The following is a 27,775-nucleotide window of genomic DNA, read 5'->3' on the forward strand; positions in this document are numbered from 1 at the left end:
ACAGGCACTGGGAACCTGATTGGCAGGGACCCAGGGCACACCAAGTCAAAGTGCATCACATATCAGGCAAAAAGTGGGGGGTAACCATGCAAAAAGGGGCACTTTCCTACAGCGTGTTACGGAGGGTGGTGTTCCGGTTGGTCTGGACCCAGCAGTGAAGGTGCTCCATGTTGGTCGAGAGGTCGTCTGCGTGGGTGGTGAGGCGGAGGGTGCTTTTGTGTATGATGGCGATGCCTCCCCCCGGTTTGTTGATGCGGTCCTTGTGGATGATCTTGTAGCCATCCGGGATGGCGGTGGCGATGTCTGGGGCGAAGGTGGAGTTCATCCAGGTTTCCGTGAGGAAGGCAATGTCTGGGTTGACTGAATCAAGCAGGTCCTAGATCTCCAGGGAACGTGTGTTGAGCAAGATGCAGTTGAGGTGGCCAGGTCCGGTGTTTGTTGGTTGTGCAGTAGGTGGGGCTGGTGTGTGGTGGGAGGTGAAGGTGCGGCTGCAGTTCCGGCAGGAAAAAGGGACTTGGGTGTTCATCGGCGATGGCAGGCGATGCGACGTCCAGTGTTGTGGGCATGGAGGGTGCTTGCGTCATAGTGGGGGATGGTCTGAGAACAAGGGTCCATGGCGCAGGGCACAGGCCAAGCGCGGATGAGCGAGCTCGCTGCGCATGTCCACTGCATGCGTCGGCCGCCATAAGTAGTGTGATGGCTGAACATCTGGGAGGCGGGAATCGGCACTGGAGGGGGGCAGGGCCATGGGGGACGAGCAGGTAAACTGAGGAGGAAAAAGGTGCAAAAAGAGAAAGAGAGAAGAAAAGTAAAATACTATGTAAAAAAGTGAGAAAAGTAGAAAGAAAGGCAGAGAGACAGAAGTCAGAGCAGCGGCAGAGCAGAGAAATTCCCCACTGGACCACCAGGGATGAGGCGCAGGCGGGTGCCTGCGGGTGTAGGAGGGCCTCGAACACAGACCAGCAAGGGTCAGGGGCAGCAGCTACCGGGCGGAGCTGTGTGGGAGGGGAAGCAGTTCACTTACAAGGCCAGTGAGATTTCTCCCTTCACCGCGCAGCGGCCGCCATAAGTAGTGTGAGGGGGAGGGCTAGACATCTGTGGGTCAGGAAAGCAGGAAGCTTCTGGAGCGTGGGATGCACCTCCATTACTGCTGAATGCCTTGTACTGGGGTATCACCCGCCATGGACAGTAATATGTTTATTCAAGGATATGAAATCTGATAGGACAAAGTTAAAACAAGGTGACAAGAAATAGTGGGGCTTGGATACGACCAGAAAATGTTTATAAACTCTTTCCATTGGGAATACATTCCAGATAGGTTGGCAGATGTGTCTAGAACCCCAAAAGAATACTTCGCGGAGCAGCGCTAAGGCGATATGACCAAAGCGGATCTTGCCTTTGGCCCCTTGATCTGTCTTCTGGCGGATGTATTCATGTACAGACATCCAATCAGTGGATGCGGATTCCTTTTTGTGATAACACATTGATTGACGCTGGCCTATTTCTAGAACATCCCTCCACCTTATTCGACTGACGTGACAGATAATTGAAACAAAATATGAAATATACTCAACGGAGAGGATCAGTGCATCAAGTAATGGTCAGTGTTGTTTGTAAATTCTTGAATATGTGGCCTTCTTCGCTGGACTGTACCCATTGAGATCATTGGGTCCGCCCGGCTTGACCAGGTTTTACCCATTGCCTTATACGTGACTAGGTAGGGGTTTCTCACTCGTGTTGCTCTGGAGGTTTGAATACCAAGTGGTCCTGAGTGTCTGCGTTGAAAGAGTTTCACGTATAACTTACCCGGCAGGTCCATCGCGGAGAGTCTCATCCACTTGTGGCTACACTTAATAAGAGGTGATTCCGTGAGATAATTCAACACATTGGCAGTGGTCAGTCTGGCTCCTGAGTGTGTCATCACCTTGTGCATTTACAAACTACTGTGAGCAGAAGCTGGGTAACATTTGAATTTGTTTTCTGTGCTTTTCATCTACCACAATCGAAAAAGACTTTAAAAAATGCATTTACTTTTAATCTACAAATGCATGTATTTATATACTGTGTTTCTATAGTCTGGACCTGGCAACAAGGCAGCAGAGTGCTTTATAGATAAGAAATAGTCTGGTACCATTATTAAAAAGAGCAGGTTTGTATAATGAAGGGATTTCAAAGAGATAGACTAGTGAGGGAGGTAAAATTTGTTTTTAAGTGCTTCCGAAAAGCAACATTTTGCCAGATTTATTCCGGCATAGAGTTCCATCATCTTGGAGCTAGGAAGGAAAATGCCTGTTTGTGATTTTCTTGTCATTTCCGTTAATTTACTAAGTACAGTGCCGGATCCACAAAGCGTCACATAATTCAGTGGTTCCATCTTTTGCTCTATTTTTATTTCCTCTATTGGCTATTGGGGCAGCAATGAGGCACTTCACATAGAACACTTTATAGCATCTGTATCTTTAAAACAAGGTGATCTATGTATTGTGTTTGTGTGCCCACGTTGTGAAGCGATTTGTTTATATTTGGAATCACTGACATGTGAGAAAATCAGCACTACACTGTGAAGAGCACGTATTTCACCTGTGGGATGTATGACGTTACAACGCATAAATTTACATCGTGGTACACTACATCGCGGTTTTAACAACGCAAGTCGTTACAACGACTTGCGCTAGATGGCGCTCTAGGACAAGGAATAGGACTTAGGAGTAGTATAATTTACTATTCCAACTCCAGTCTACGTACAGTAGGGAAGGTGTTGGATAGTAAATTATACTATTCCTTGTCCTAGAGCGACATCTAGCGCAAGTCGTTGTAACGACCTGCGTTGTAAAAACCACGATGTAATGGCATTGCGATGTAATCCCCGCGTTGTAAACGATGTTTCCCCACCTGGGAGCACATATACGGCCTTTTGCTGAGGGAAGGTCAGGTTTCTAAAAGAGTCCCTGACACGAGGGCCACGAGGTTCCAGTTCTGAGATTTCCTTTTACAAATAATTAATCTGGGGTATTATTCCGAAACTACAAATCCCAGAATGCAGCATTAAGGTGTTAAATCAGAACCCAAGACTGGAATGAGGTGTTCATGATGAGAATGAACATTGTGAATTAAACCCTGCGGAGAAAAGCTAAAACCTCGGCCAAGAACTTCCAAAGGCTAGAAGCTGTTTGGGGCATTAAGAAGCCTCTTTACCCAGCTAAGAGCAAAGCAGATATTTATGCCTGAGCAATATCCTCTGTGTATGGGGTCACTAATTCACTCTAACTCTGCTGGTAGGCACATTTCACAGGGGACAGGGTTGCCACCTTGTTTTATGTCGTAAAATCACCAGGTTCCCAATCCTGACCTGTTTTTTGGTACAAATAAATGTTATTCGATTAATCAGTCCAAACAACTTAGTGGAAACACAGTAAGACTACAACTCCCAGAACACTTTAGGTTGTCACATGAAAGAGCATGAAGTGCTGAGGGCAGGAAGTGAGGTGGAAACACTCCCTGTGGAGAGAAGAAACAAGGAAATGTGTAGCGCAGGTCAGCGTGTTACTAAGTACTAGAGATAGTGCGTGATCATGGAAATGAGCCACAGGAAAATAAATTGATCTGCCCATGATTGCCCAGTTGGGTCGGAAAGGGAAGCCAAGGCTACATCCGAGGAGGTCTCTTGTTTCTGCAGTTGAAGATGTGGCTCCCAAAGCACATCTGCTCTGAACACCCTGTGGTGACACATAGGAAAACCTCCCAGTGTGATTCTTGTCTGTGCAGATGTGCATCAGGTCCCTAACATGTCCCCGCGCTTCTGTACGTAGGGTGAAGTTTGATGGTTGGAGTCCATAGTAGAGACTCACTCAGTTCGTGAAGCGGCAGAGAAGCGGACGTTTCCGGACCTCCTTCTGATAGGATGGCTGCGTGGCCCCGGTCGCTGGTCCTCCTCCTCCTCTACATCTCATCCACTCACTCAGGTAAGGTTTCCCTCTAGTTCCGCTTCCCATTTATTGCCGGTACTTTTGATGTAACGCTTCGGCCAGGAATATTTCTCTCTTGTGTACTGTGTACCATATAGTTACAATATATACGACTACACATGCAACTAAATGATAGAGTTCAAGTGATACATTCATCAAGTTGTGTGCAGGGTGGTATGTGTGTTCAGGTGGGGTTTCAGGGCGTTCATAAATGGTTCGTGAAGTCAGGTCGGCAAGAACTGGCAGCTGCTGAAACACCACAGCCGCGTCCTAATAGTTCTGCCCCGTCTAGAGAAGGCTGCCGTCCAGCCAGGTCTCAGGAGCCCTGGCCTCCATCTTCCTGCGTTTACCCTCTGGAGATGGACCGTGCGCGGCTTTTCAGTGTGTTTACTCCTGGACCTTCTTTACTTGTTGAAACGCTGCATGAAAACGTCGAGCTTTTTTGTGTGAGAAGAGGCTAGGGACACCCCCTGTATGTAGATTAGAAATCCCATCGGAGTGAACATACTTTTTAATCCGGTTTTAATTTATCACAAGACCTCATGTTGTGTGTATATTCCTTACATTCAAGTTGCGAATCAGACGGCAGGGAGGTGCAAACAAACTTCTTTGTATAGCAAGTTCCCGACATACAGGAAATAGGTCTGCTCAGCTCCGCTGCCACAGCAGCTGCCCTCCAAGAGACTGCTGGGTAGTGGAACCTCTCTATGTCCCCACTCTACATTCCATGTCCCCTTATGAGTATACACACCATAACAACTCGGGCCTGTAAAGTAGTTCCTGCTCTTACAACATGGGAAAGACAAGTGGGAAGACACCAGAATTAAAATATTATATGTTCGAGTCGCAGAAACGGATCTTGTTTCACATGATTGCTTTGTCTTTCCCAGATGTTGGGTCTGACCCCCACATGCACATAGAGGGATATCAGGACAGGGGCATAAAGATTACTTGCACCTCGGAAAGATGGGATCTGGCACCAGAACTGCTGTGGCAGGATGATGGCGGGAAGAACCTGTCCGCGGCCTCGGAGAAGATGGACCCGGATGAAAATGGACTGTTGAAGGTCGAGTCCTCCTTCATCGTGAGCTCAAACCAGAAGGTGTCCTGCCTGCTCCGAGCCCACAACGGAAGCCACGACAGGGAGGCCACGCTTTACATCGCTGGTAAGTGGAGGCCACAAATGCAGAGGTCATGAACAAGAAGGTGCCAACTCTCAAAGCTTTTTTTAGGAGTACGTGTGTATTATTCTTAAATGTAAATGGTACACGAGTCACTGTATTTTCTGTGAGTAGTTCTAACCTATGAACATCCAAGAGTAAGACGTGAGGAAGCAAAACATTGTGTGAATTACAATTTTTTGGTCCCGCCTTACCCAGCGCATGCGCTGGTCTGGCGAGACTTTTTGAGAGGGCTCCAAAAAGTGCTACCAGGCCAGCCTAGAGCTACAGTGCATGAGCGCGGGCGCGCGCGCCGCGCTTTACCGCGATTACTTTCACTTTCGCGGCCGCACGGCCGCTTTGCATAGCCAATAGGTCTCTCATTTGGGACCTTATAAGTATTTAGTTATGCAACTGTTGCATGGCTAAACACTTATAAGGTCCCAAATGCGAGACCTATTGGCTATGCCAATGCTTGTTTTCTTTGAATTGCAGATCCTACTATTTTAAAGTAGTGAGGCTACAGTAAGACACAGCTACTCACTGAAAATGCTTTTTGAATTAAGCTTGGTAATTCAGGAGTATCTTTCATCTAAGGCAGGAGTAAGACACAACAAAACCTTGGGAATCGGGTCCAGATTGTCTTTACCAACATTGCAAAAATATCCCTTTCTTAGCAAGTTGATCCAGTGCCATCCCTTTCAGACAGTTCTGAAGAGATGTCTTGAAAGCACCTAAAGCACCATGCAGGAAACGATTCCGTAAAGTAGGTACGCTTTATTTTGTAAGGTACACCCTGCGGAGGAAATAACAGCTCATCCCTGGCCAGCTGCAAGCCAACTGCTTAAGCTGGAACTTTGGACTCACGAGTGGAACATGGAACGCTCTACACACAGTGCGCCATAATCCAAACATGAGACCAAAGCCGATGACAACACATCCCCTCCCCTTAAAAGGGTGAGAACGACAAGAGGTGGCAGGAGGAAGGGAGAAAGAGATAAATGAAGAATCAAACATTTCAAATTGCACAACTTAAGAACTGCACAAAATAATTAATCAAAAGAGACATTGCATTCTAATAATACCATAAAAGTTAATAGCACATCTTACACTCTACAATAAAAATAAATAAAAGGTGCATTGCAACAAGATGCTATGCACCCTAAAAGTCATCATAAGTTAATCACAAATGTAGTCATGAAGGTAACCAGGAGGATGTCGACCTCAAACAGGTGTCATTTCCGTTCAGAACAGGGATAGAATATTCGACATCTAAAGAATTAGGAGCATCCCCAGCTCCTTGTGAACCCCTGCGGGCACTCATTCTTGAGTGGGAGGGAACAGTCAATTCTCTGTCAGACATGGACAAAGAAACATGCGGGGAGAAGGATCATAAGAACCTACAAGAATACTGCGGCTAGAATCACCCTTTTGATATAAAGCCACGCGTCTATAGTTCCATTTGTCACCATTGTCAGGAATTACACCATGAGGGAGCGCTCAGATTACTTAGTAAGATCCTAAAGTTTGGATGAACGTGCACCAGGTCTGCCACTGCGCACTTTCACCCAATCACTAGAGCAAATACGGTTGCTTAGCTTCCTTCCTTCACTCACATCTTGATAAAAAGAAGACAGAAGAAGATAAGCTTTATTAGGAGAAATGTTTTTGGATATCAGGTCATTAATCCATGTAGGAACAAGTTTAGTCTTGGGCAATCTGCCTCGCATCAATTCAAAAGGTGACTTGCCGGTGGTACTATGTAAGCTTGAGCGGTAAGCCCAAAGCATTTCAGACACCAACAGATCAATGTCACGCCCACTAGACATCGCCATCTGTATAGTGCCTTTGATAAGGGGTTTGCCCTCTCAACCATTCCATTCCCCTGTGGGTTATAGAGTGACGTGCAAATGTGTTTAATGCCAAAGGAACCCAAAAAGGAGCGCATCTCAGCAGATGTCATTTGAGTATCAGTGATGAGAACAGAATGTACACCCTCCTCTATACACATTTCCTACAAGTTATGTACAGTGGTTGCTGTGGTAATATCTTTCAAAAACTTGACCACCAACCACTTAGTGGTGACGTCAACCACCACCAACGCAAAAGGACAGTCACTCCTAAGACTATTTATGGGACCTACAAAGTCCAAACAGATGGTATGCCATGGTTGACCTGGATCTGTTATATGACCCATGGATGCTTGAACACCCACTCTGAGTCGTTTGTCACTTTCCTTACACACTACACATTTCTCCACCCATGCATCAACGTCTGAGTCCATTCCGGACCACCACCAGTTTGCCCTCAACCTTTTTTTGTCCTGGTCTGGCCCAAATGTCCTTCATGAGCTAATCTAATTAGATTGTTTCTTAACGCCAAAGGAGGAACAAATAACTCACCTCTCATTATCAATAAGTCACCACAAACAGACATTTCATCTAAAATTTTGACAAAGGGTCTGATCGAAGTAGAAACGGTGCTTTCTCTCCTGCCACCCAGTGCAATTAGCTGTTTGAGCTCAGACATGGAATTGTCTGATGACATTTCTTTAACCCATTCATCTTCAGTAATGGCTTGTGCTTCAGATACACATAAAACATCTTGAATTGAGGTTACTGCACCTTCCGCCTCTTTTTTTAAAACGAAAGACTTATCAACTTTTTCCCAATCAAGAGAGAGTCTGGGTAAGCAATCTGCTTGGATGTTTCTCCAACCTTGAATATATTCCACTTTATAGCAATACTCCTGTAAGCGGGAGGATAGTCTTAATTAATCTTGCTGAACATTTGGTGGTCCCACCCGATAATAGTACCTTGATCAAGGGTTTATGTTCAGATTTCAATGTAAACTTGCAGCCCCACAAATATGTTCTGAAATATTCACAGCCCCAAGCCGCAGCTAATGTTTCTCGTTCTATGACAGAATACTTTCGCTCTGAATTGGTAAGCGTTCTGGATGCAAATGCCACAGTTCTTTCATGCCCATCCCGAATCTGGGATAAGACAGCACCGACACCGGTAGCCCTCGCATCCACTGTAAGAACAGATTTGAGTTTAGTGTCAAAAGGAGTGAGAATGCCTGCCTCACAAATATATTTTTTTATGTTGTCAAAACTTGTTTGTTGTTGGGGACCGCACAAAAAGGTAATGCCTTTCTTCAAAAGAGACCTCAAGACTTCCGTCTTGGTAGAGAAATTCTTGACAAATCTCGAGTAATATTCGACGAGACCTAAGAACGATCTCAATTTGTCTTTATCTGATGATATGGGAGCTAAGCGGATGGCATCTTATAGATTTTGTTTGGGTCTTACGCCTTCAGCTGATATCTCATATCCTAGATAATCAACCTTGTCGACAAGGAACTTACATTTCTCACGCCTGAGTGTTAACTCTGATTCTTTGATTTTGAGTAGTGCTTCACTGAGAGCACGGTTATGTTGTTCAATTGTGTCACCAAAAATAAGTATGTTATCCTGAAAGTATACAATATTATCGACATCTTTAAACAGCACACTCATCATACGCTAAAAAATGCTAGCTGCAGAGCAAAGACCAAAGGGCATTCTTGTACATTGGAAAATCCCGTCCAAACTGATGAAGGCTGTGAGTGGTTTGGATTCCTCATGGAGCTTGATCTGATGGTACGCTTTCTTTAAATCCAGTTTAGAGAAGAATTTACCACCTCTCAAAGCTAAAATCAACTCATTAATATTTGGTAACGGGTAGGGATCTACTATCACATTCTGATTTAGTGACCTCAGGTCAATGCAAAACCTAAATTTGCCATCCGGTTTTTCCGTAATTACAACCGGAGAAACCCACAAGGAGCTCTCCACAGGTTCAATAACACCTGAAGTAACCATTTCTTTCAACATTTCCTTAACAGCTGCTCTAGCCACAAGGGGTATCCTACGCACTTTGTGTTGGATCGGGTGAGAGTCTGATTGGAGTATGATTTTGTGTACGTAGCCTTTTAAGCAACCCAATTCTTCTCTGAACACATCTTTTGCCTGATCTAATATTTTTTCTAGAGAAGGACTTTCTACTACCATCACTTGGGTGGGTGCTCTAGGGTTAACTATGATACACAAGTCATACTGATACATCCGTCCAAGTATGGGTGGACCATCGGTAGCCACGTACACTTTCCCTTGCACTGATCTGCCTCCGAACTCTATAGTTGAGTTCATGTAACCAAGAAGGTTAATAGTTTCACCCTGATAACCGCTCGGATTAACATCCTTGGGTAATAATATGTTGTCCGTCCATGACATATTAAAGACCGATTTGGGAATGATGGTGTACATCGACCATGAGTCCAACATCAATTGTACTGTACACCCATTAATTAAGAAATCCGCTTTGGGTCTATTTTTTCTGCCAATGTCATCAGAGGGATCATCTACACTTAAAATTCTATCAGTATGAGAAGGAATTTCAGCTTCTACATAAGATGTGTTAAAGTTGTTAGACATGGGACTGGAATCATCATCTACTATCACTGCTCTACGTCTGAAAGATTGTCTACACATGTTGGCAAAATGACCTCTGCGCCCAAATTTTTTGCAAATTTCATCAATAGCTGAACATTTGCGGAAATCTGCATTATGAAAAGAGCTCCCACATCTATAGTAAGATCTAAACTGTTGTCTGCCTCTTTGAGGAGGTCTACCAGATCTAAACACAGTAGCAACATCAAGCTCATCTTTAGGACGCACTACTACCATAATTTCTCTTGTCAAGCTCACGCATACAATGTTGGGATTGTTCGACTACTTTAGCTATCTCAATAGCATCCTTTAAGGTTGGATTTTTTGCAGCCCAAAGACGTTCTTGTGTCTTTTTGCATTTACAATGGACTATAAGTTGGTCATGAATCAATTCATCTGTCATTGCCCCAAATATACATTTCACTGAGAGTTCTCTAAGTTTCGAAACAAAGTCATCAATGGATTAATTCTCCTCTTGCCGATGTGTATTAAACTTGTATCGGTTCATTACAATGTTATTATCTTTAGCAAATCTACGTTCCAGGCGTTGTTTAGCTTCCACGTAGACATCTTCGATGGCATTGCCATTGGGTAAGGTAACAGTAGGGAAGTATTTAAATATTCGTTGGCCTTTTTTGCCCAAGCTGTTGAGCAGAAGCGCTTTTTTTCTTGATGCACTGTATTTAGAGCCATCTAAAGCTTCCAGATAGTTTTCAAAAATGGGAAGCCAATCTTCCCACTCAATGGCAAGTGGGCCTGGGGAAGCTAAGAAGATTGGAAGAGAAATTATTGCGCCCTGAGACTGCATGGTGAAGTATTTATAAACGTAATGACGTAGATGATTAACTGAAATTGGAGAGTGAATTTGTATGGAACTGGCAATAATGTTCTTATATCCAAGTGCAGCGACACACTGCTGAAGATGTGTGTATCACCGAAGAGAAACCACAAAGAAAATCAAATCTGAAGCTGACAAGGATACACAGTTAGGGGTGTGCGTATCACCGTGAAGTTGCAGTGAAACGCCAAATATTGGTAAATAATTATCGCAAGAGAGAGACAGTCCGTTAATGACAATTTGACTCCATCAGGTGAATCCGTGAAACTGCAGATGAAGTTTCACAACCCAAACAAAAGTATCAAGTGGACTCCGTCAAGTGAAATGTCAAATTTGTAGATGAGGTTGTGAGATACTTTAAAATGTCCACCAACGTGGTGTGGAAGTGCTCTTTAAGGGTGGTGAAGCTTGTTTTCATAAAAATGGTGGTGCGTTGTGTGGACGTATTTTCATTAGGCGATGGGGCTCATTGGAGGAATGGTGACGGTGGATAGCGCATGAGAGACCTCGAGCGCTGCCACGCAGATGTGCGCGCGCCAATGGGTCTCGAGCGCCAACTGTCACCGGAGCTTCTCCAAACCTGCCCAAGGCGAACAGAATACCTTTTTCTTGCAAAAATGAATGAAGACTCCTGAATTTAAGGAAACACCACCAAGGCAGGCACATCACTGACGAAATCGAAGGTCGAAGAAAGCGAATATTCACGCAAAATCGGGTCCAGAGCTTTACCACCGCAGGAGATGCTGGCCAACTCGTCGCCAAATTCTTGATAGCTCCTAAAGCACCATGCAGGAAAAGATTCAGTAAAGTAAGTAGGATTTATTTTTTAAGGTACACCCTGCGGAGAAAATAACAGCTCATCCATGGCCAGCTGTAAGTCAACTGCTTAATCTGGAACTTTGGACTCACGAGTGGAACATGGAAAGCACTACACACAGTGCTCCATAATCCAAACATGAGACCAAAGCCGATTACAACAAGATGATTAAGCAAACAAGGTTTTATCATAATGTGAAAGTGTTTCTGTACATATTGCACATAAAAAAAATATCACAGTGTGTAATTTATGCTGCTGTCACGAGTGTTTGCACAGTTACACCTAATTTAATTTCCCCTTGAGTTGCTGAAATTGCCCTCTGGGGTAATATGCCCACTGCAAAATCTGCCTTTAAATTGCAGGCCCCAGGCTCCTGGTCCAACAGGACTGACTGCTGACTGCTGCTCCTCTTCTTGATGTTGAGAAATCAAGCCTTCTTGAATTAGCTGGTCGTGACACCTAGGGTGGATGGAGTACTAAATAGTAGCAGCGCTGTTAGGTAGGAGATGGGAGTAAATGGGGAGCAGTTGGAGAGGTACGAGGAAGGGAATCAAGGCAGAGGTGACATGGATAAATATGCAGACATGAGCAAGTTGTGATGAGGTGGCCGGTACTTAGTTCAGTGACCGGTGAAGGAAATTGGTAACAATTTCAAATAATAGGATAATGGTCGAAGCTGAATTGGGACAGGAAAGGTGTAAGTTGAGCCATTCCAAGCATAGAAAAGTTAGTCACAAGATTAAAAAATAATACTAATCGAAGCATGGTGAGTACACTTGTGGAATCTATGATGTGAATAGGTGAGGGACAGAGTCAAGCAACAGTGAAATCTGCATTAAATGCCAAGGTGATGCTTTATGTTCAAAGGAGCAAGAAAAGTCAAGCTTCAATGTAAGTGTTAGTGAGAAACTGGTTTGTATCTTGGAAGGTAGGAGATGCAAAATATTTGTAGTTGTTGCAGTGTGTGTTTTAGTGATTGGAACGGAGTATCTCGAATAGTGGAAGCTGTGAGACAGGGAACTCACTAGTCTTTTGTTTGGGTCCTGGTCTACATCATCCAGCTTCCTCTGTGCCTGGAGGCGTGGGGACCTTCCTGCTGCGCTTAAGGATGCTTGAGGGAGCCCACAGCATGGGAAACTCTAATCTTCTGTTTGGGCCTGGACACACCTTCCAGCTTCCCCTCTGCCTTGAAGGGCAGGGACCAACATGATAGTTATGTTTGCATTCTTAGTGCTTTTGCTCGTTCTCAATTCTGTATGATGTAAGTTAGATGTTCTGATTGGAATGTGTTTAGGTCATTATAGAATGTATCTTTTGAGGATTTGGAGTCAGTTACTTGTGATGAGGAGAACTGTTTGTATGCTGGTCAGCTCTTCGACTTATTAAAGGATATTACTACTATTGGTGATCCTGCATCTTTATTACACTGGCGACGGGATGTCGAAGAGCGGATGAACCCACATCAACCTCGGAATTCAAATTAACGAGGATTCGCTAAAGCCGTGATCTGAAGGTGATTTTACTTTTGACTAATGCCGATTGGGAGCGTCAGAACACACTGGAGTCGACACGGTAATTGAATCCTTGTGAGTACTAAAATTTTAGTTAATCTCGGATATTTAAACGGAAAGGATTTATAAAAATAAATAATAATAATCCTACCGCTTTGTCTCGAGCGCGATCGTCAACCCCCGCTCACTCGCGCAGCCTGCTTCTGTAGTAGGGGATCTCTGTGTATAGTCATAATCTAGTGAATAGTCCCGCCCATGTGCGTGGACCCCGGAGCAATAAAAAATAATCTCTAAAGGTGACAAATCATGCAGACCTGCATACACCTTTAAGAGAGAATTTAATTTAAAGACAGATAATGCAGCCTCTACCCACAGGCTACACTGTCCAGTACTTCAACTAGAATTCCACCAACATCCACAAACAGCACTGCCTGTCTAGTTTTTCTCCTCATAGGAAAAACCCCTGCCTCTACCAGCAAAAGCCTCTGGAATGATAGAGAGGAAGGAGTGGACAGACAAGCCCCATAGGCTGCCATTATGTGGCTTAGAACAGGATACTGTGCCTTTAAGAAAACTTTCCAGATTTCCAGAACTTTCCCCAGTATCCCAGAATGCCCAGCAGGTCCCATTTACTTTCAGTTCTTTTTTCCGGCTCCTGCTAGCAGGACCCTGGAGCATTGAGCTCTCCCCTTTTCAAGGGTTTATTGGAGATTTTGGCAATTTTTGTCACTTTTTCTTGTACTTAGTAGCTGGTACTGTCAACATGCCTGGCTTGTTCGACAAGTGCCCGGAATGTGGTCGAAAGAAGGCTAAAACTGATCCACACGAGGTGTGTATAGGTTGCCTTCCCCAGTCCCACGTGCCTGAAAGCTGTACCATCTGCCACTCGTTCTCAGCCAGGACCCTGAGGGACAGAATGAAAATCAGGCTTCAAGTTCTGGAGGAGAGAAGACTGAAGGCACCAGGTGGGTCTGGAGGGGCTGATTTGGCCCATGCTGAGGCCCCTGGGGGGCTCCCCAGGGGCAGGAAGACTAGTAAGCACTCCCACTCCCCGTCGACGTCGAGGGCGTCGACGTCGAGGAGGATGACCACCGTCTGTTCGCCGTCTCCCCAGGGCTCTGGGGAGAAGCGGCGTCGTCGATCGCCGCCGAGGGACCTGAATAGGCCGCCGTCGACTACATCGGCGTCGTCGGCGACGACACCGTCGTCGGCCCCTTCCAGCGGTCGACGTCGAGATCGGGCCCGGCGTCGGCATTCGCCGTCGAGGGATCGCCGTTCGCCGTCAATGAAGAGGAGACGGTCGACGTCGCCGAAGAGGAGATCAGCGTCAAGACGAAGGTCGCCGTCGAGGCGAAGGTCGCCGTCGAGGCGAAGGTCGCCGTCGAGGCACAGGTCGCCGTCGAGGCACAGGTCGCCGTCGAGGCACAGGTCGCCGTCGAGGCGAAGGTCGCCGTCGAGGCGAAGGTCGCCGTCGAGGCGAAGGTCGACGTCGAGGAGAAGATCGACGCCGAGGAGAAGATCGACGTCGAGGAGAAGATCGACGTCGAGGAAGAGAGAGTCACCGGAATCGGTGTACTCGGTGGTGTATACGCCTCCTCGGATGCCTCCGTCGCCGCCTCCTGTCCCGCCTCCTCCGACTCCTCCTCCACCACCTCCACCAACGCCACCTCCACCACCGCCACCTCCGCCACCGCCACCTCAGCCGCGGACGCTGCCTCCGCCGCCCCAACCTCAGTCGCTGCCACGCACTCCTGTGGGACCGCCGCCGGTTCCCCCGCGGTCGGTTTCCCTTCCAAGGTACCCGACTCCGCCGCAGGGGACCCCGAAGCCACGACGCCCGCGGTCGCCTGGACCGGCTAGACCGGCGGACAGGCCGAAGCCGAAGAGGTCGCGCTCCCGCTCTCACAGGAGGAGAAGGTCACGGAGCCGTGGACGGTCCTCGTCGGACTCTAGACGACGCCGTAGGAGGTATAGGTCCAGGTCGCACACGCGCTCCTCGGACAGAGACCTTTCCCCGACGCTGTCGGACTCCCCGGGGACTAGGGTGTCTCCGGTGGACGACTTGGTCTCCTTCCAAGAGGTGCTGTTGCGAGGGGCTGCAAAATTGGGTATCACGGTGACGGTTCCAACACCCACGACGTCCGTGATATTCGAGACGCTTCATAAGAAACACCTGTCTCGCCCCCTACTGCCTCTTGTACCAGGACTGGTGGAACCCACGTTGGAGCTGTTCCTCACTCCCGCGACGACGAAGGCCGCTCCCTCCAGGCTCATGAAAAAGTATAGGGCCCCGGAATCGGATCCTTCCTTTTTGAGAGTGGACCCGAAGCCGGATTCGGTGATCGTGACGGCGGCAAGAAAACAACATGCGACCGCCCCGTCATCCACGGTTCCGCCTGACAAAGAAAGCCGCTGGCTGGATTCTTCGGGCAGGAAGGTGTGTGGGACCGCCGCCACCACCATGAAGGCGGCGAGTGCAGGGGCTTTGTTGGGCCGTTACGACCGGGCCCTGTGGGAGTCCCTGCAGCAATATGCGGACCTACTGCCACGGGACAAGAAGGAGGACCTCTTGGAAACAGTGCGCGAAGGCATGCTGGTTTCTAATCACATGATCAGCGCAGCGGCGGATGTATCCTTGTTGGCCGCCCACGCCTACTGTCATGGCGTCCACCAGCGGCGTCATTCGTGGTTGCGCCTGACGTCCCTCAAGCCAGAGGCGCAGCAAAGAGTGGCCAACCTGCCCTTCTCGGGGGAAACCCTGTTCGGGAAGCATGCGGACGATGAGATGGCCCGCATGAAGGCAGAGGCGGAAACCCTGACTGCCGTCGGGTTGGAGAAGGCCGAAAAGAAGAAGCGCCCGTTCCAGAGGAGGTTCGGGTCTTCGGGCAGAGGGCGTGGGCAGGGCTCGGGACAGCAGCAACACCAGCAGCAGTTCCGCAAGCCCTTCCAGAAGCGCCAGAGGGGTAGAGGAGGCCAGCAGGCTACTACCACGACCAAGGGCCCGGCCGGGTCTCGGCCCTGAGCGGCTACTTCCCCCTCAACCGTTACCCACTCCAGTGGGGGGAAGCATTCAATTTTTTCCGGCAGCGTGCAGAAAAATTACTCAGGACAAGTGGGTGCTGAATATTGTTTGCAATGGATACAGTCTTCGGTTTATCAGCCCGCCTCCAGCGATTCCGCCGGTCAGCTCTCGATTCCAGCTGAGAGAGCTCCAGGCGGAGGCAGACATCTTGTTGAGAAAAAAGGCGGTAGAAGAGGTACCTCTGTCTCAAAGGGGAAGAGGTCTGTACTCTCGGTTCTTCCTCGTTCGCAAGAAGGACAAGAACGAGTTCAGGCCCATTCTGGATTTGCGACAGGCAAACAAATGGATTCGCAGAGAGAAGTTTCGCATGCTATCGTTGCACCAGATTTACCCTCAGCTGCAACGGGGAGACTGGCTCTGTGCCATAGATCTACAGGATGCGTACTTCCATGTGCCCATAGCACGGAAGCACAGGAAGTTCCTGCGATTCCAAGTCGGCGCCAATCACTATCAATACACAGTACTGCCATTCGGGCTAAAGTCTGCGCCCAGGACCTTTTCGAAGTGCATGGCGGTGGTGGCGGCACACCTGCGGAGGAACAAGGTGTTTGTCTACCCGTATCTGGACGATTTGCTGATCAAGGCATCATCCTTCGCGGAAGCGCAAGAACACTTCCGATGGACGTGCGAGCTCTTCCACAAGCTGGGGTTACACGTCAACATGTCCAAATCGGTCATGACTCCGGTCCAGTGCATACAGTACCTGGGGGCCTCCATCGATACGCGGTCAGCAAGCGTGTCTCCTTCGGAGGAGAGACGGTTATCACTCCTTCGGAAGGCTCAGGACCTCAGGACTGCTCCATCGACGACAGTGAGGAAGGTGTCTTCTCTACTGGGATCGATGGCCTCCTGTATCTTCCTCATGCCTCACGCTCGGCTACACATGAGACCACTGCAGGAGTGTTTGGAGGATCAGTGGGATCAGAGGACAGGCTCTTGGGACGACAAGATACGACTGTCGCTGCATGCTCTTCAGTCTCTGAAGTGGTGGTGTTCGGCGGAAAACCTCCTCAAGGGGGTTCCCTTCCACAAGGACATTCCCACGACGAGTGTCGTGACGGATGCGTCTCTCCAGGGCTGGGGAGCGCATTCCGGGGACTTGCAGATTCAAGGAAAGTGGTCTGCTGTGGAATCGACGTACCACATCAATTTCCTGGAACTCAGATCTGTCTTCCTGGCACTGAAGGCCTTCCTTCCGTCCTTCCAGACCAACTCGCTGCTGATACAGACGGACAATACAACCACGATGTATTACCTCAACAAGCAGGGGGGGTCGAGATCGCGCACTCTGTCGCAGGAGGCGCAGGCGATCTGGCGCTGGCTGCTGGCCAGAGGACTGACGATTACGGCCACGCACCTGCCATGGGTGCAGAATGCTCAGGCGGACGCCTTGAGCAGGCTGATTCAGGAAAACCACGAATGGGTCATAAACGACGAAGTACTAGGAGAAGTCTTCGCAAGGTGGGGGACTCCAGACGTAGATCTGTTCGCCACCGCCGAAAACAGCAAATGCCGAGTGTAGGAGAGTAGGGTCTGCTTTCTATGTTCACCCCCACTTTTTGCTTTTTTGCTTTACTGGTTTTCGACTTAGATGTGGCTGTGGGCCTGCTAATCAGACCCACAGCCCTGCTGTTCTCTCTCTAAATTAATACTATGTACTTTAGGTGCATAACCCATTTGGATAGGATCACCTTATTGGCCCCTGTACAGTGTACCCTAGGTACCCAGGGCATAGGTGTACCCTAGGCCTACCAGGGGCTGCAGCATGTATTATGCCACCCCTGGCCTGGCCTTCCATTTTGACACAACTGGCTGATCACTCAGCTGGGGCAAGGTCGTGTAATCACCCCTTGCTTAGGTGTAGTATTCCTATACCTAACTTACATATAGACACATGTGTACCTATCAGTCACTCCTATGGCAGGCCTTAACAATCCTGGAGGCAGAGTGCTTGGTAACATGTGAGATGGTGCTCTAGCATGAGCTGAGCCTGTCTGCAGCTTTCGGAACCTTGTCCTTATAGCTGTTCTATGATATAGCCTACCATATACTCTTAAAGTGCCTTATAATCTTAGACGGTTATGGTAACTATGGTTTGGCTTTATCGAAACATGTCGTGTAAGGTGTCTAACACTGTGGAATAATACCCCCATGCCATTTCTGGACATGATAATATTATTCCCCCCTTCTAGAGGGAAAGACATGTTAAAATCATACTTCAACTGTTAGCCTCTGACCAAAGCCTCAGCATCACAAAATGGATGCTGCTGCCACGACACAAGTCTGACCTCCTGCAGCTGGGAGTGATCCCAGCCAGGGAGGCCTGGACAATAGGTTTCCTGCTTGGGGAGGTGCTAGCACCTCCCCAGACAGCCTTTAGTGTATTGGGGCAGGGTGGGCTGAAAGGAATGAGACATGCCTGGGGCACACAAGGTGTTCCTTGCATAGTCCAGTTCAAACCGGCGCTGGGGCACTCCAGCCCCAGCTCTGGCGCGAAACTGGACAAAGGGAAGTGGGTGTAACCACCCCCTCCCAGGTCCCACCCATAAGGCGTGACCTAGCAGGTATCCCAGCCCCCCAGATTAGTATAAGAGTGGGAGTTGGGCCTCAAGACTTTAGATTATCCTGAACCTGCAAAACTGAACAGAAACTCTGGACCTTCGACATTCGACGAAAGAAGAAGACTAAAGAATCTCCCTTGTAGCCAAGGAGTGGCTACCCTGTGCAAACAGGCACCATCAAGAGACTACCCTTTGCTTTGCCCACGTTCTACGAGGAACCGACTGCAGAGCCTGACCAGAGCCTTGACTTCCAGACTTCTCCGACCCTGATCCACATCTACAGCAGAGCTGAGATCCGTGGAGGCGACGAGCGACGTGGGACCGGCTACCTGGAAAAAGTGGCTAGTGACTTAAAGCGCAGCTTCTGAGGTACCCTCGAAGTTGTGCACCGGGGATTGAGAAGCCCCAACCCCAAGCACCATCTGCACCGAAGATCAGCCCCCCACACTCCACGAGTCCTGCGTGGGGCCCTTCAGCATTTTCCTGCTTGCCGCGTCTGTCCGGTTGCTTGCCCGCTGGCTAGTGGCCTTTGTGACGACGCACCCTGAAATCTTCTGCGCTGGTTTGGCTCCTCCAGACTGGCTCCCGCTTCTCTGCAAAGAAGAAGCACCCCAGACCTTCCTGGTCTGAACCAGAAGCAAGTCCTCCGTTCTTCGTGGGTTCCGCTTGCCAAGGCTTGGTGAGTCCTAGTCCAACTTCGACGCCGCCGACAGCAAGAGCCTTCGTGGGACAGCTCGCGTCCTGGTCCTGGTCGTCCTCGACGCTTCCTGGTCCTCCTGGCTGCAGCGACAAGCTTCACCTTCACCTGCAATCTTCACGACATCGCCTGGTTCCTTCCTGGTTCCACGTGGTCACTGGCTAGTGACCTTGACTCTGTCCCTTCTGCTTGCAGGTTTCTTCTCTTCTTGATCCCAGCCTTGGGATCCACCGGACACTCTTCACTGACTGCCTGTCAGCATCTTTCTTCAGGCATCCATAGTCGACGAAAACGACGCATCTTCACCCCTATGCACCCGCAGCCTGTGGGCTAGGTAACTTGGGTACTCCGGTGCTCATCAGGATAGTGACTATCCTAGTGTCTAGTTTTCAAGTCTCAACTTCCTAGCTACTCCGGAAGTGTCCTAAATCTACCGTTTTCTAAACTGTACTATTGCTATTGACTTTTACGCATTACGCGTGAGTGTTTCCACTCTGCACACGAATCCCGTGGGCCTCCCACTTCCTAACTAACGCTAGTGTAGTGTAGCCCCAGCGATTCCCTAGGCCTAGGCCTATTCTATTTCCGTGACAGTGGTTCTTATACCACTTACTTAGTATATGGTTTGCGTGGCCCCTAGGGCCTAACTGTATTACTTACCTGTGTGACTTAATGTATGCTTAAATAAGACTGTGTTGTACTTACCTCTAATCTCGTAAAGAGTGCTGAGGGTTTGACTAGAATAAATACACTTTATTTTATATATATATCTGTTGTGGTGTCCTTTCATTTGGTATTCAAGGGATTATATATGGTATCACAGCTGGCTTCACATGCCATTCAGAGTTTAGCCTAAGACTGCTCTTGTCCATGCTACCACTAGGATAGCTGGTCTATAAGGTTGACTTTACAACCAATCACCATAAGGGTATTTGGACTGATATAAGGTGTACACTAGAACTAGTGACATCATACATCAGGCCAACTTCTCACATTGGTGAGCAGCGGTTGGGATCTGAGCTTGCTGTTGTAATACCATTGTAATCTTGAGATACTAAATTGAAAGATCACACAGATATTGTCTAGGTACATATAACATAGATTATAATACTTAAGTCCTACTGGACTTTGTAGTTGTAGGTTGAAGGGAGTAACACACCCTGACTACAACTACTAGAGAGGTTTAGTAGATACAACTAGTGTAGGTAGGTGCACACACCACACCCTCACTAGATCATGTCTCTGAGAGGAGATCAAGTAGATGCTCCCTCAGGAGGATCAGGTCTGCAAAAGACCCCCTCTAGATATGATACCTTAACATTCCAGGAGATGAGACACTTGTGTACCTCCAGAGGAATAAAACAGGGTGCAAACCCTACCCTCCTTCAGTTAAGACAACTCCTAGAGGAGTATGATACTCAGAGGGCATCACAGGAAGGTGCCCTAGGCACAGAGGAGGGTCTACCCACCACAGAGGAGTCAGATGGGGCTTCAGATGAAGAGGTAGACAGCCAGGGCCAAGTAGGAAGACTTTGCCAGGCTAACCTAAGCTTACATGGGAGTTTGCATGGGGTCCCCCCTTACAGACCCCCAAGTAGGCTTACACAGAGAAGCAGGAGGGACAGATCCCCTTCAAGGGAATCCATCCACTCCCATGTCTCTAACATCTCTAATGCTTCCTCTCACAGGGGAATGACTTCCCCTGAGAGAAAGGAGCATGAAGCCAGAATGAGGGAAGCTAATCTGAGGATTCAGAGGGAAGAACTTGCCCTTGCCAAAGAGAAGCTTGCTCTGGCTAGAGAACAAAAGTTGAGTGGGTCAGAACCCACTGGTGGCAGCAATATCCCTAAGGATAGAGACGGGCACTATGATAATAGAAACCTGAGCAAGATTGTCCCTCCCTACAAGTGTGGGGATGACATCCACAAATGGATAACTGCTTTGGAGAGAGCTTGCAAAGTACAGCAGGTACCCCAAAGTCAGTGGGCAGCTATCTTGTGGCTCTCCTTCTCTGAGAAAGGCAGAGACAAGCTCCTCACAGTTAGTGATGAGGATGCAGATAATTACACTGTCCTGAAGAGTGCTCTGATTGATGGGTTTGGCCTAACCACTGAACAATACAGGTTGTTGTTCAGGGATACCCAGAAGACACAGACTCAGGACTGGACTGACTTTGTAGATTGTGCCACTAAGGCTCTGGAAGGCTGGCTAATGGGAAGTAAGGTTAAGGACTATACAGGATTGTATAATTTGATCATGAGAGAGCAAATACTTAACAACTGTCAAAACCAGCTATTGCATCAACACCTGATTGATTCTGATCTGACTTCTCCCCAAGAATTGGGAAAGAAGGCAGATAGATGGGTCAGGACTAGAGTTAAGCAGAAAAACCAGAACCAGGGCGGTGATCAGAAAAAGGCAGACCAGAAGGGTAATGAGCAGAAACAAAAAGACCAGAAGTCTTCACCAGGCCCCCAAAAGGCTCAGGGGGAGGGTGGTCCCAAAAAGGATAAAAAGAAAGATGGCCAAAAGAAACCATGGTGCAACTATTGTAAGTCCAACTCACATTGGTTTAGTGAGTGCACCAAAAAGGATAAGCCCCCAGCCACCATTGCCCCTAAGGCAACTGTACCCCCTAGTTCAGCTGTAAGTGGTGGTTCCCAGCAAAAGGGTGTAGTAGGGTTAACCCTGGGAACTGAGGAGGATTCTGGCCTAGTCAGAGTACCTACTCAGGCTGTTCTGATCTGTGATGGGGACTTAGCTTTGTCCTCTACTGTAGGCCCCAGTAACCTGGGCAAGTACAGACAGACACCTTTTATCAACCAAAGAATGGCTCAGGCCTACAGGGACACTGGAGCTAGTGTCACAATGGTGACACCTGCTTTTGTGGACCCTGGACAGATCATACTAGGTGAGAATTACCTAGTGACCAACGCTAGCAATGCCACTACCTCCCATAGTGTGGCTATTGTTAACTTCTCCTGGGGAGGGGTAACTGGCCTCAAGAAAGTTGTTGTTAGTTCAGACCTTCCTGTAGAGTGTTTACTGGGCAATGATCTTGAAACTTCAGTTTGGTCTGAAGTGGAGTATAGGACCCATGCAGAAATGCTGGGGATAGATGCACATGTCCTTGCTGTGACCAGGTTACAGGCCAAAAAGTGCACCACTGAACAAGTGCTGGATCCTGAAACTATGGACCAGTCACAACCCAAGAGAAAGAGCAGTAGGGTTAAGGCTGTGCCTTCCCCCCTGCCTCAGGTGGTGGATCAGCCCTCCCAGGAGGATGATTCTGAGAGCCCTGAAGGAACTGTCCTAGAAGAACTTGAACCTGATCAGGTTGAGTTTCTTGGGACAGGGGGACCTTCAAGGGCAGATCTGAGGCAGGCTCAATTAGACTGCCCCTCTCTTGAACCCCTCAGACAGCTGGCTGCTGCTGAGGCTGCAGGGAATGCTCAAGGTACCCATAGAGTGTATTGGGATGAAGGGCTACTGTATTCAGAGGCTAGAGACCCCAAGCCTGGTGCATCCAGGAGGTTGGTCATACCACTGAAGTTCAGAGGCTTCCTTCTAACCTTGGCCCATGATATTCCCCTTGCAGGACATTTAGGCCAGAACAAGACTTGGGACAGGCTTGTCCCTCACTTTCACTGGCCCCATATGTCAGAAGATACTAAGGAGTTTTGTCGCTCCTGTGTCACCTGCCAAGCCAGTGGCAAATCAGGTAGCACCACAAAGGCCCCCCTCATACCACTACCTGTGATGGGGGTCCCCTTTGAAAGAGTGGGCATAGATATTGTAGGACCAATGGACCCACAAACAGCATCTGGGCACAGATTCATACTGGTGATAGTGGACCATGCCACCAGGTACCCAGAAGCAATTCCCCTGAGGACCACAACAGCTCCTGTTGTGGCAAGGGCCCTGCTTGGAGTATTCTCCAGAGTGGGCTTTCCAAAGGAGGTCATTTCTGACAGAGGTACCAACTTCATGTCAGGATACTTGACTGCAATGTGTTAGGAGTGTGGTGTTAACTACAAGTTCACCACACCCTATCACCCACAGTGCAATGGGCTTGTTGAGAGATTCAACAAGACCCTAAAGGGAATGATAAAAGGATTACCAGACAAGCTTAGGCGAAGATGGGACATCCTTTTACCCTGCCTTCTGTTTGCTTACAGAGAGGTCCCACAAAAGGGGGTTGGCTACAGCCCTTTTGAGCTTTTGTTTGGGCATCCTGTAAGAGGACCCCTGTGTTTGGTGAAGGAAGGATGGGAGAGACCTCTCAGACAACCCAAACTAGACATAGTGGATTATGTACTTGGTCTCCGCTCCAGGATGGCAGAGTATATGAAGAAGGCTTCTAAAAACCTTGAGGCAAGCCAAGAACTCCAAAAAGCTTGGCATGACCAAAAGGCTGTACTGACTGTTTACCAGCCAGGACAGAAAGTGTGGGTGTTGGAGCCAGTGGCCCCAGCAGCACTCCAAGACAAATGGTCTGGACCCCACACTATTGTTGAGAAAAAGGGAGAAGTCACCTACTTGGTGGACCTTAGGACTCCCAGAAGCCCCCACAGGGTGCTTCATGTCAACAGATTGAAGGCATATGTTGACAGGGCAGACATGGGGCTACTCATGGCTACAGATGAGGGGCAGGAGGAAGAGAGTGACCCTCTCCCAGACCTGTTGACTCAGAACCCTGATGATGGCTCAGTTGATGGTGTGGTCTTTTCTGACAGCCTCACTGTCCATCAGCAACAGGACTGCAGACAGGTTCTGCAATCCTACAGACATATGTTCTCTCTGACCCCAAGTCAGACAAACTGGTGCACCCATGAGGTGGACACTGGTGACAGTCTGCCTGTGAAGAGTAAAATCTACAGGCAACCTGACCATGTCAGGGACTGCATAAAAGTTGAGGTACAAAAGATGTTGGAGCTGGGAGTCATTGAACCTTCAGAGAGCCCTTGGGCTAGTCCTGTAGTTCTTGTGCCAAAACCTCACACCCAAGATGGTAAGAGAGAGATGAGGTTTTGCGTGGATTACAGAGGTCTCAATGCTGTCACTAGGACAGATGCCCACCCAATACATAGGGCAGATGAGCTCATTGACAGACTGGCAGCTGCTAAGTTTTTGAGCACATTTGACCTAACAGCAGGCTACTGGCAAATCAGACTAGCTGAGAGTGCAAAGGCCAAAACTGCTTTCTCGACCCCAGGAGGACATTATCAATTTGTGGTAATGCCCTTTGGTTTGAAGAATGCACCTGCCACTTTCCAAAGGTTGGTGAATCAAGTCCTTACTGGGTTGGATGATTATTGTGCAGCTTATCTTGATGATATTGCTGTCTTTAGCTCCACCTGGGAGGATCACCTGGTCCACCTGAGGAATGTTTTAGAGGCCCTGCAAAAGGCAGGCCTCACTATCAAGGCCACTAAGTGCCAGATAGGGCAGAGCAAGGTTGTATACCTGGGCCACCTAGTTGGTGGGGGTCAGGTTCAACCACTGGAGAGCAAGATCCAGACCATAAAGGACTGGGCTCCTCCAACTACCCAGACTCAGGTCAGAGCTTTCTTGGGCCTGGCTGGGTACTACAGAAAGTTTGTTAAGAACTATGGGTCCATAGTGACACCACTTAATGACTTGACCTCCAAGAAGATGCCAAAGAAAGTTCAGTGGACAGTAAGCTGTCAAAAAGCATTTGATGACCTGAAGCAGGCCATGTGCAGTGCACCTATTCTGAAAAGTCCAGACTACTCCAAAGAGTTCATTGTCCAGACAGATGCTTCTGAGTTAGGTGTGGGAGCTGTTCTTTCACAACTGAATGTAGATGGTCAAGACCAGCCCATTGCTTTTATAAGTAGAAGGCTGACCCCTAGAGAGAAACGTTGGTCAGCTATTGAGAGGGAGGCCTTTGCTGTGGTTTGGGCCCTGAAGAAGCTGAGGCCATACTTGTTTGGCACTCACTTCAAGATTCAGACAGACCATAAGCCCCTCTTGTGGCTAAATCAGATGAAGGGTGAAAATCCCAAACTTCTTAGGTGGTCCATTTCCCTACAGGGGATGGACTTCACAGTGGAACATAGACCTGGGACTGACCATGCCAATGCAGATGGACTCTCCAGATATTTCCACTTAGAACATGAAGACTCAACTGGTCAAGGTTAGTTTAATGTCCCTAAGTTTGGGGGGGGGGGGTTGTGTAGGAGAGTAGGGTCTGCTTTCTATGTTCACCCCCACTTTTTGCTTTTTTGCTTTACTGGTTTTCGACTTAGATGTGGCTGTGGGCCTGCTAATCAGACCCACAGCCCTGCTGTTCTCTCTCTAAATTAATACTATGTACTTTAGGTGCATAACCCATTTGGATAGGATCACCTTATTGGCCCCTGTACAGTGTACCCTAGGTACCCAGGGCATAGGTGTACCCTAGGCCTACCAGGGGCTGCAGCATGTATTATGCCACCCCTGGCCTGGCCTTCCATTTTGACACAACTGGCTGATCACTCAGCTGGGGCAAGGTCGTGTAATCACCCCTTGCTTAGGTGTAGTATTCCTATACCTAACTTACATATAGACACATGTGTACCTATCAGTCACTCCTATGGCAGGCCTTAACAATCCTGGAGGCAGAGTGCTTGGTAACATGTGAGATGGTGCTCTAGCATGAGCTGAGCCTGTCTGCAGCTTTCGGAACCTTGTCCTTATAGCTGTTCTATGATATAGCCTACCATATACTCTTAAAGTGCCTTATAATCTTAGACGGTTATGGTAACTATGGTTTGGCTTTATCGAAACATGTCGTGTAAGGTGTCTAACACTGTGGAATAATACCCCCATGCCATTTCTGGACATGATAATATTATTCCCCCCTTCTAGAGGGAAAGACATGTTAAAATCATACTTCAACTGTTAGCCTCTGACCAAAGCCTCAGCATCACAAAATGGATGCTGCTGCCACGACACAAGTCTGACCTCCTGCAGCTGGGAGTGATCCCAGCCAGGGAGGCCTGGACAATAGGTTTCCTGCTTGGGGAGGTGCTAGCACCTCCCCAGACAGCCTTTAGTGTATTGGAGCAGGGTGGGCTGAAAGGAATGAGACATGCCTGGGGCACACAAGGTGTTCCGGGCATAGTCCAGTTCAAACCGGCGCTGGGGCACTCCAGCCCCAGCTCTGGCGCGAAACTGGACAAAGGGAAGTGGGTGTAACCACCCCCTCCCAGGTCCCACCCATAAGGCGTGACCTAGCAGGTATCCCAGCCCCCCAGATTAGTATAAGAGTGGGAGTTGGGCCTCAAGACTTTAGATTATCCTGAACCTGCAAAACTGAACAGAAACTCTGGACCTTCGACATTCGACGAAAGAAGAAGACTGAAGAATCTCCCTTGTAGCCAAGGAGTGGCTACCCTGTGCAAACAGGCACCATCAAGAGACTACCCTTTGCTTTGCCCACGTTCTACGAGGAACCGACTGCAGAGCCTGACCAGAGCCTTGACTTCCAGACTTCTCCGACCCTGATCCACATCTACAGCAGAGCTGAGATCCGTGGAGGCGACGAGCGACGTGGGACCGGCTACCTGGAAAAAGTGGCTAGTGACTTAAAGCGCAGCTTCTGAGGTACCCTCGAAGTTGTGCACCGGGGAGTGAGAAGCCCCAACCCCAAGCACCATCTGCACCGAAGATCAGCCCCCCACACTCCACGAGTCCTGCGTGGGGCCCTTCAGCATTTTCCTGCTTGCCGCGTCTGTCCGGTTGCTTGCCCGCTGGCTAGTGGCCTTTGTGACGACGCACCCTGAAATCTTCTGCGCTGGTTTGGCTCCTCCAGACTGGCTCCCGCTTCTCTGGAAAGAAGAAGCACCCCAGACCTTCCTGGTCTGAACCAGAAGCAAGTCCTCCGTTCTTCGTGGGTTCCGCTTGCCAAGGCTTGGTGAGTCCTAGTCCAACTTCGACGCCGCCGACAGCAAGAGCCTTCGTGGGACAGCTCGCCTCCTGGTCCTGGTCGTCCTCGACGCTTCCTGGTCCTCCTGGCTGCAGCGACAAGCTTCACCTTCACCTGCAATCTTCACGACATCGCCTGGTTCCTTCCTGGTTCCACGTGGTCACTGGCTAGTGACCTTGACTCTGTCCCTTCTGCTTGCAGGTTTCTTCTCTTCTTGATCCCAGCCTTGGGATCCACCGGACACTCTTCACTGACTGCCTGTCAGCATCTTTCTTCAGGCATCCATAGGAGTCGACGACGAAAACGACGCATCTTCACCCCTATGCACCCGCAGCCTGTGGGCTAGGTAACTTGGGTACTCCGGTGCTCATCAGGATAGTGACTATCCTAGTGTCTAGTTTTCAAGTCTCAACTTCCTAGCTACTCCGGAAGTGTCCTAAATCTATCGTTTTCTAAACTGTACTATTGCTATTGACTTTTACGCATTACGCGTGAGTGTTTCCACTCTGCACACGAATCCCGTGGGCCTCCCACTTCCTAACTAACGCTAGTGTAGTGTAGCCCCAGCGATTCCCTAGGCCTATTCTATTTCCGTGACAGTGGTTCTTATACCACTTACTTAGTATATGGTTTGCGTGGCCCCTAGGGCCTAACTGTATTACTTACCTGTGTGACTTAATGTATGCTTAAATAAGACTGTGTTGTACTTACCTCTAATC

At 48.6% G+C, this 27,775-nt stretch overlaps 1 protein-coding gene across 1 annotated transcript in view; it reads left to right on the plus strand.

Moving 5' to 3' along the window:
- Positions 1-27,775, plus strand: part of LOC146782861 (butyrophilin subfamily 1 member A1-like) — a 174,552-nt gene that overhangs the window by 14,225 nt on the left and 132,552 nt on the right. The window contains exons 2-3 of the mRNA XM_085639809.1: positions 3,810-3,962; positions 4,856-5,131. Coding sequence (XP_085495935.1) covers positions 3,902-3,962; positions 4,856-5,131 — 337 coding nt within the window. The 5' untranslated portion in view covers positions 3,810-3,901. The remainder of the gene's footprint in view (positions 1-3,809; positions 3,963-4,855; positions 5,132-27,775) is intronic.

Source organism: Triturus cristatus, chromosome 12 (genome assembly GCF_964204655.1).
Source record: "Triturus cristatus chromosome 12, aTriCri1.1, whole genome shotgun sequence".
Taxonomy (NCBI): Eukaryota; Metazoa; Chordata; class Amphibia; order Caudata; family Salamandridae; genus Triturus; species Triturus cristatus.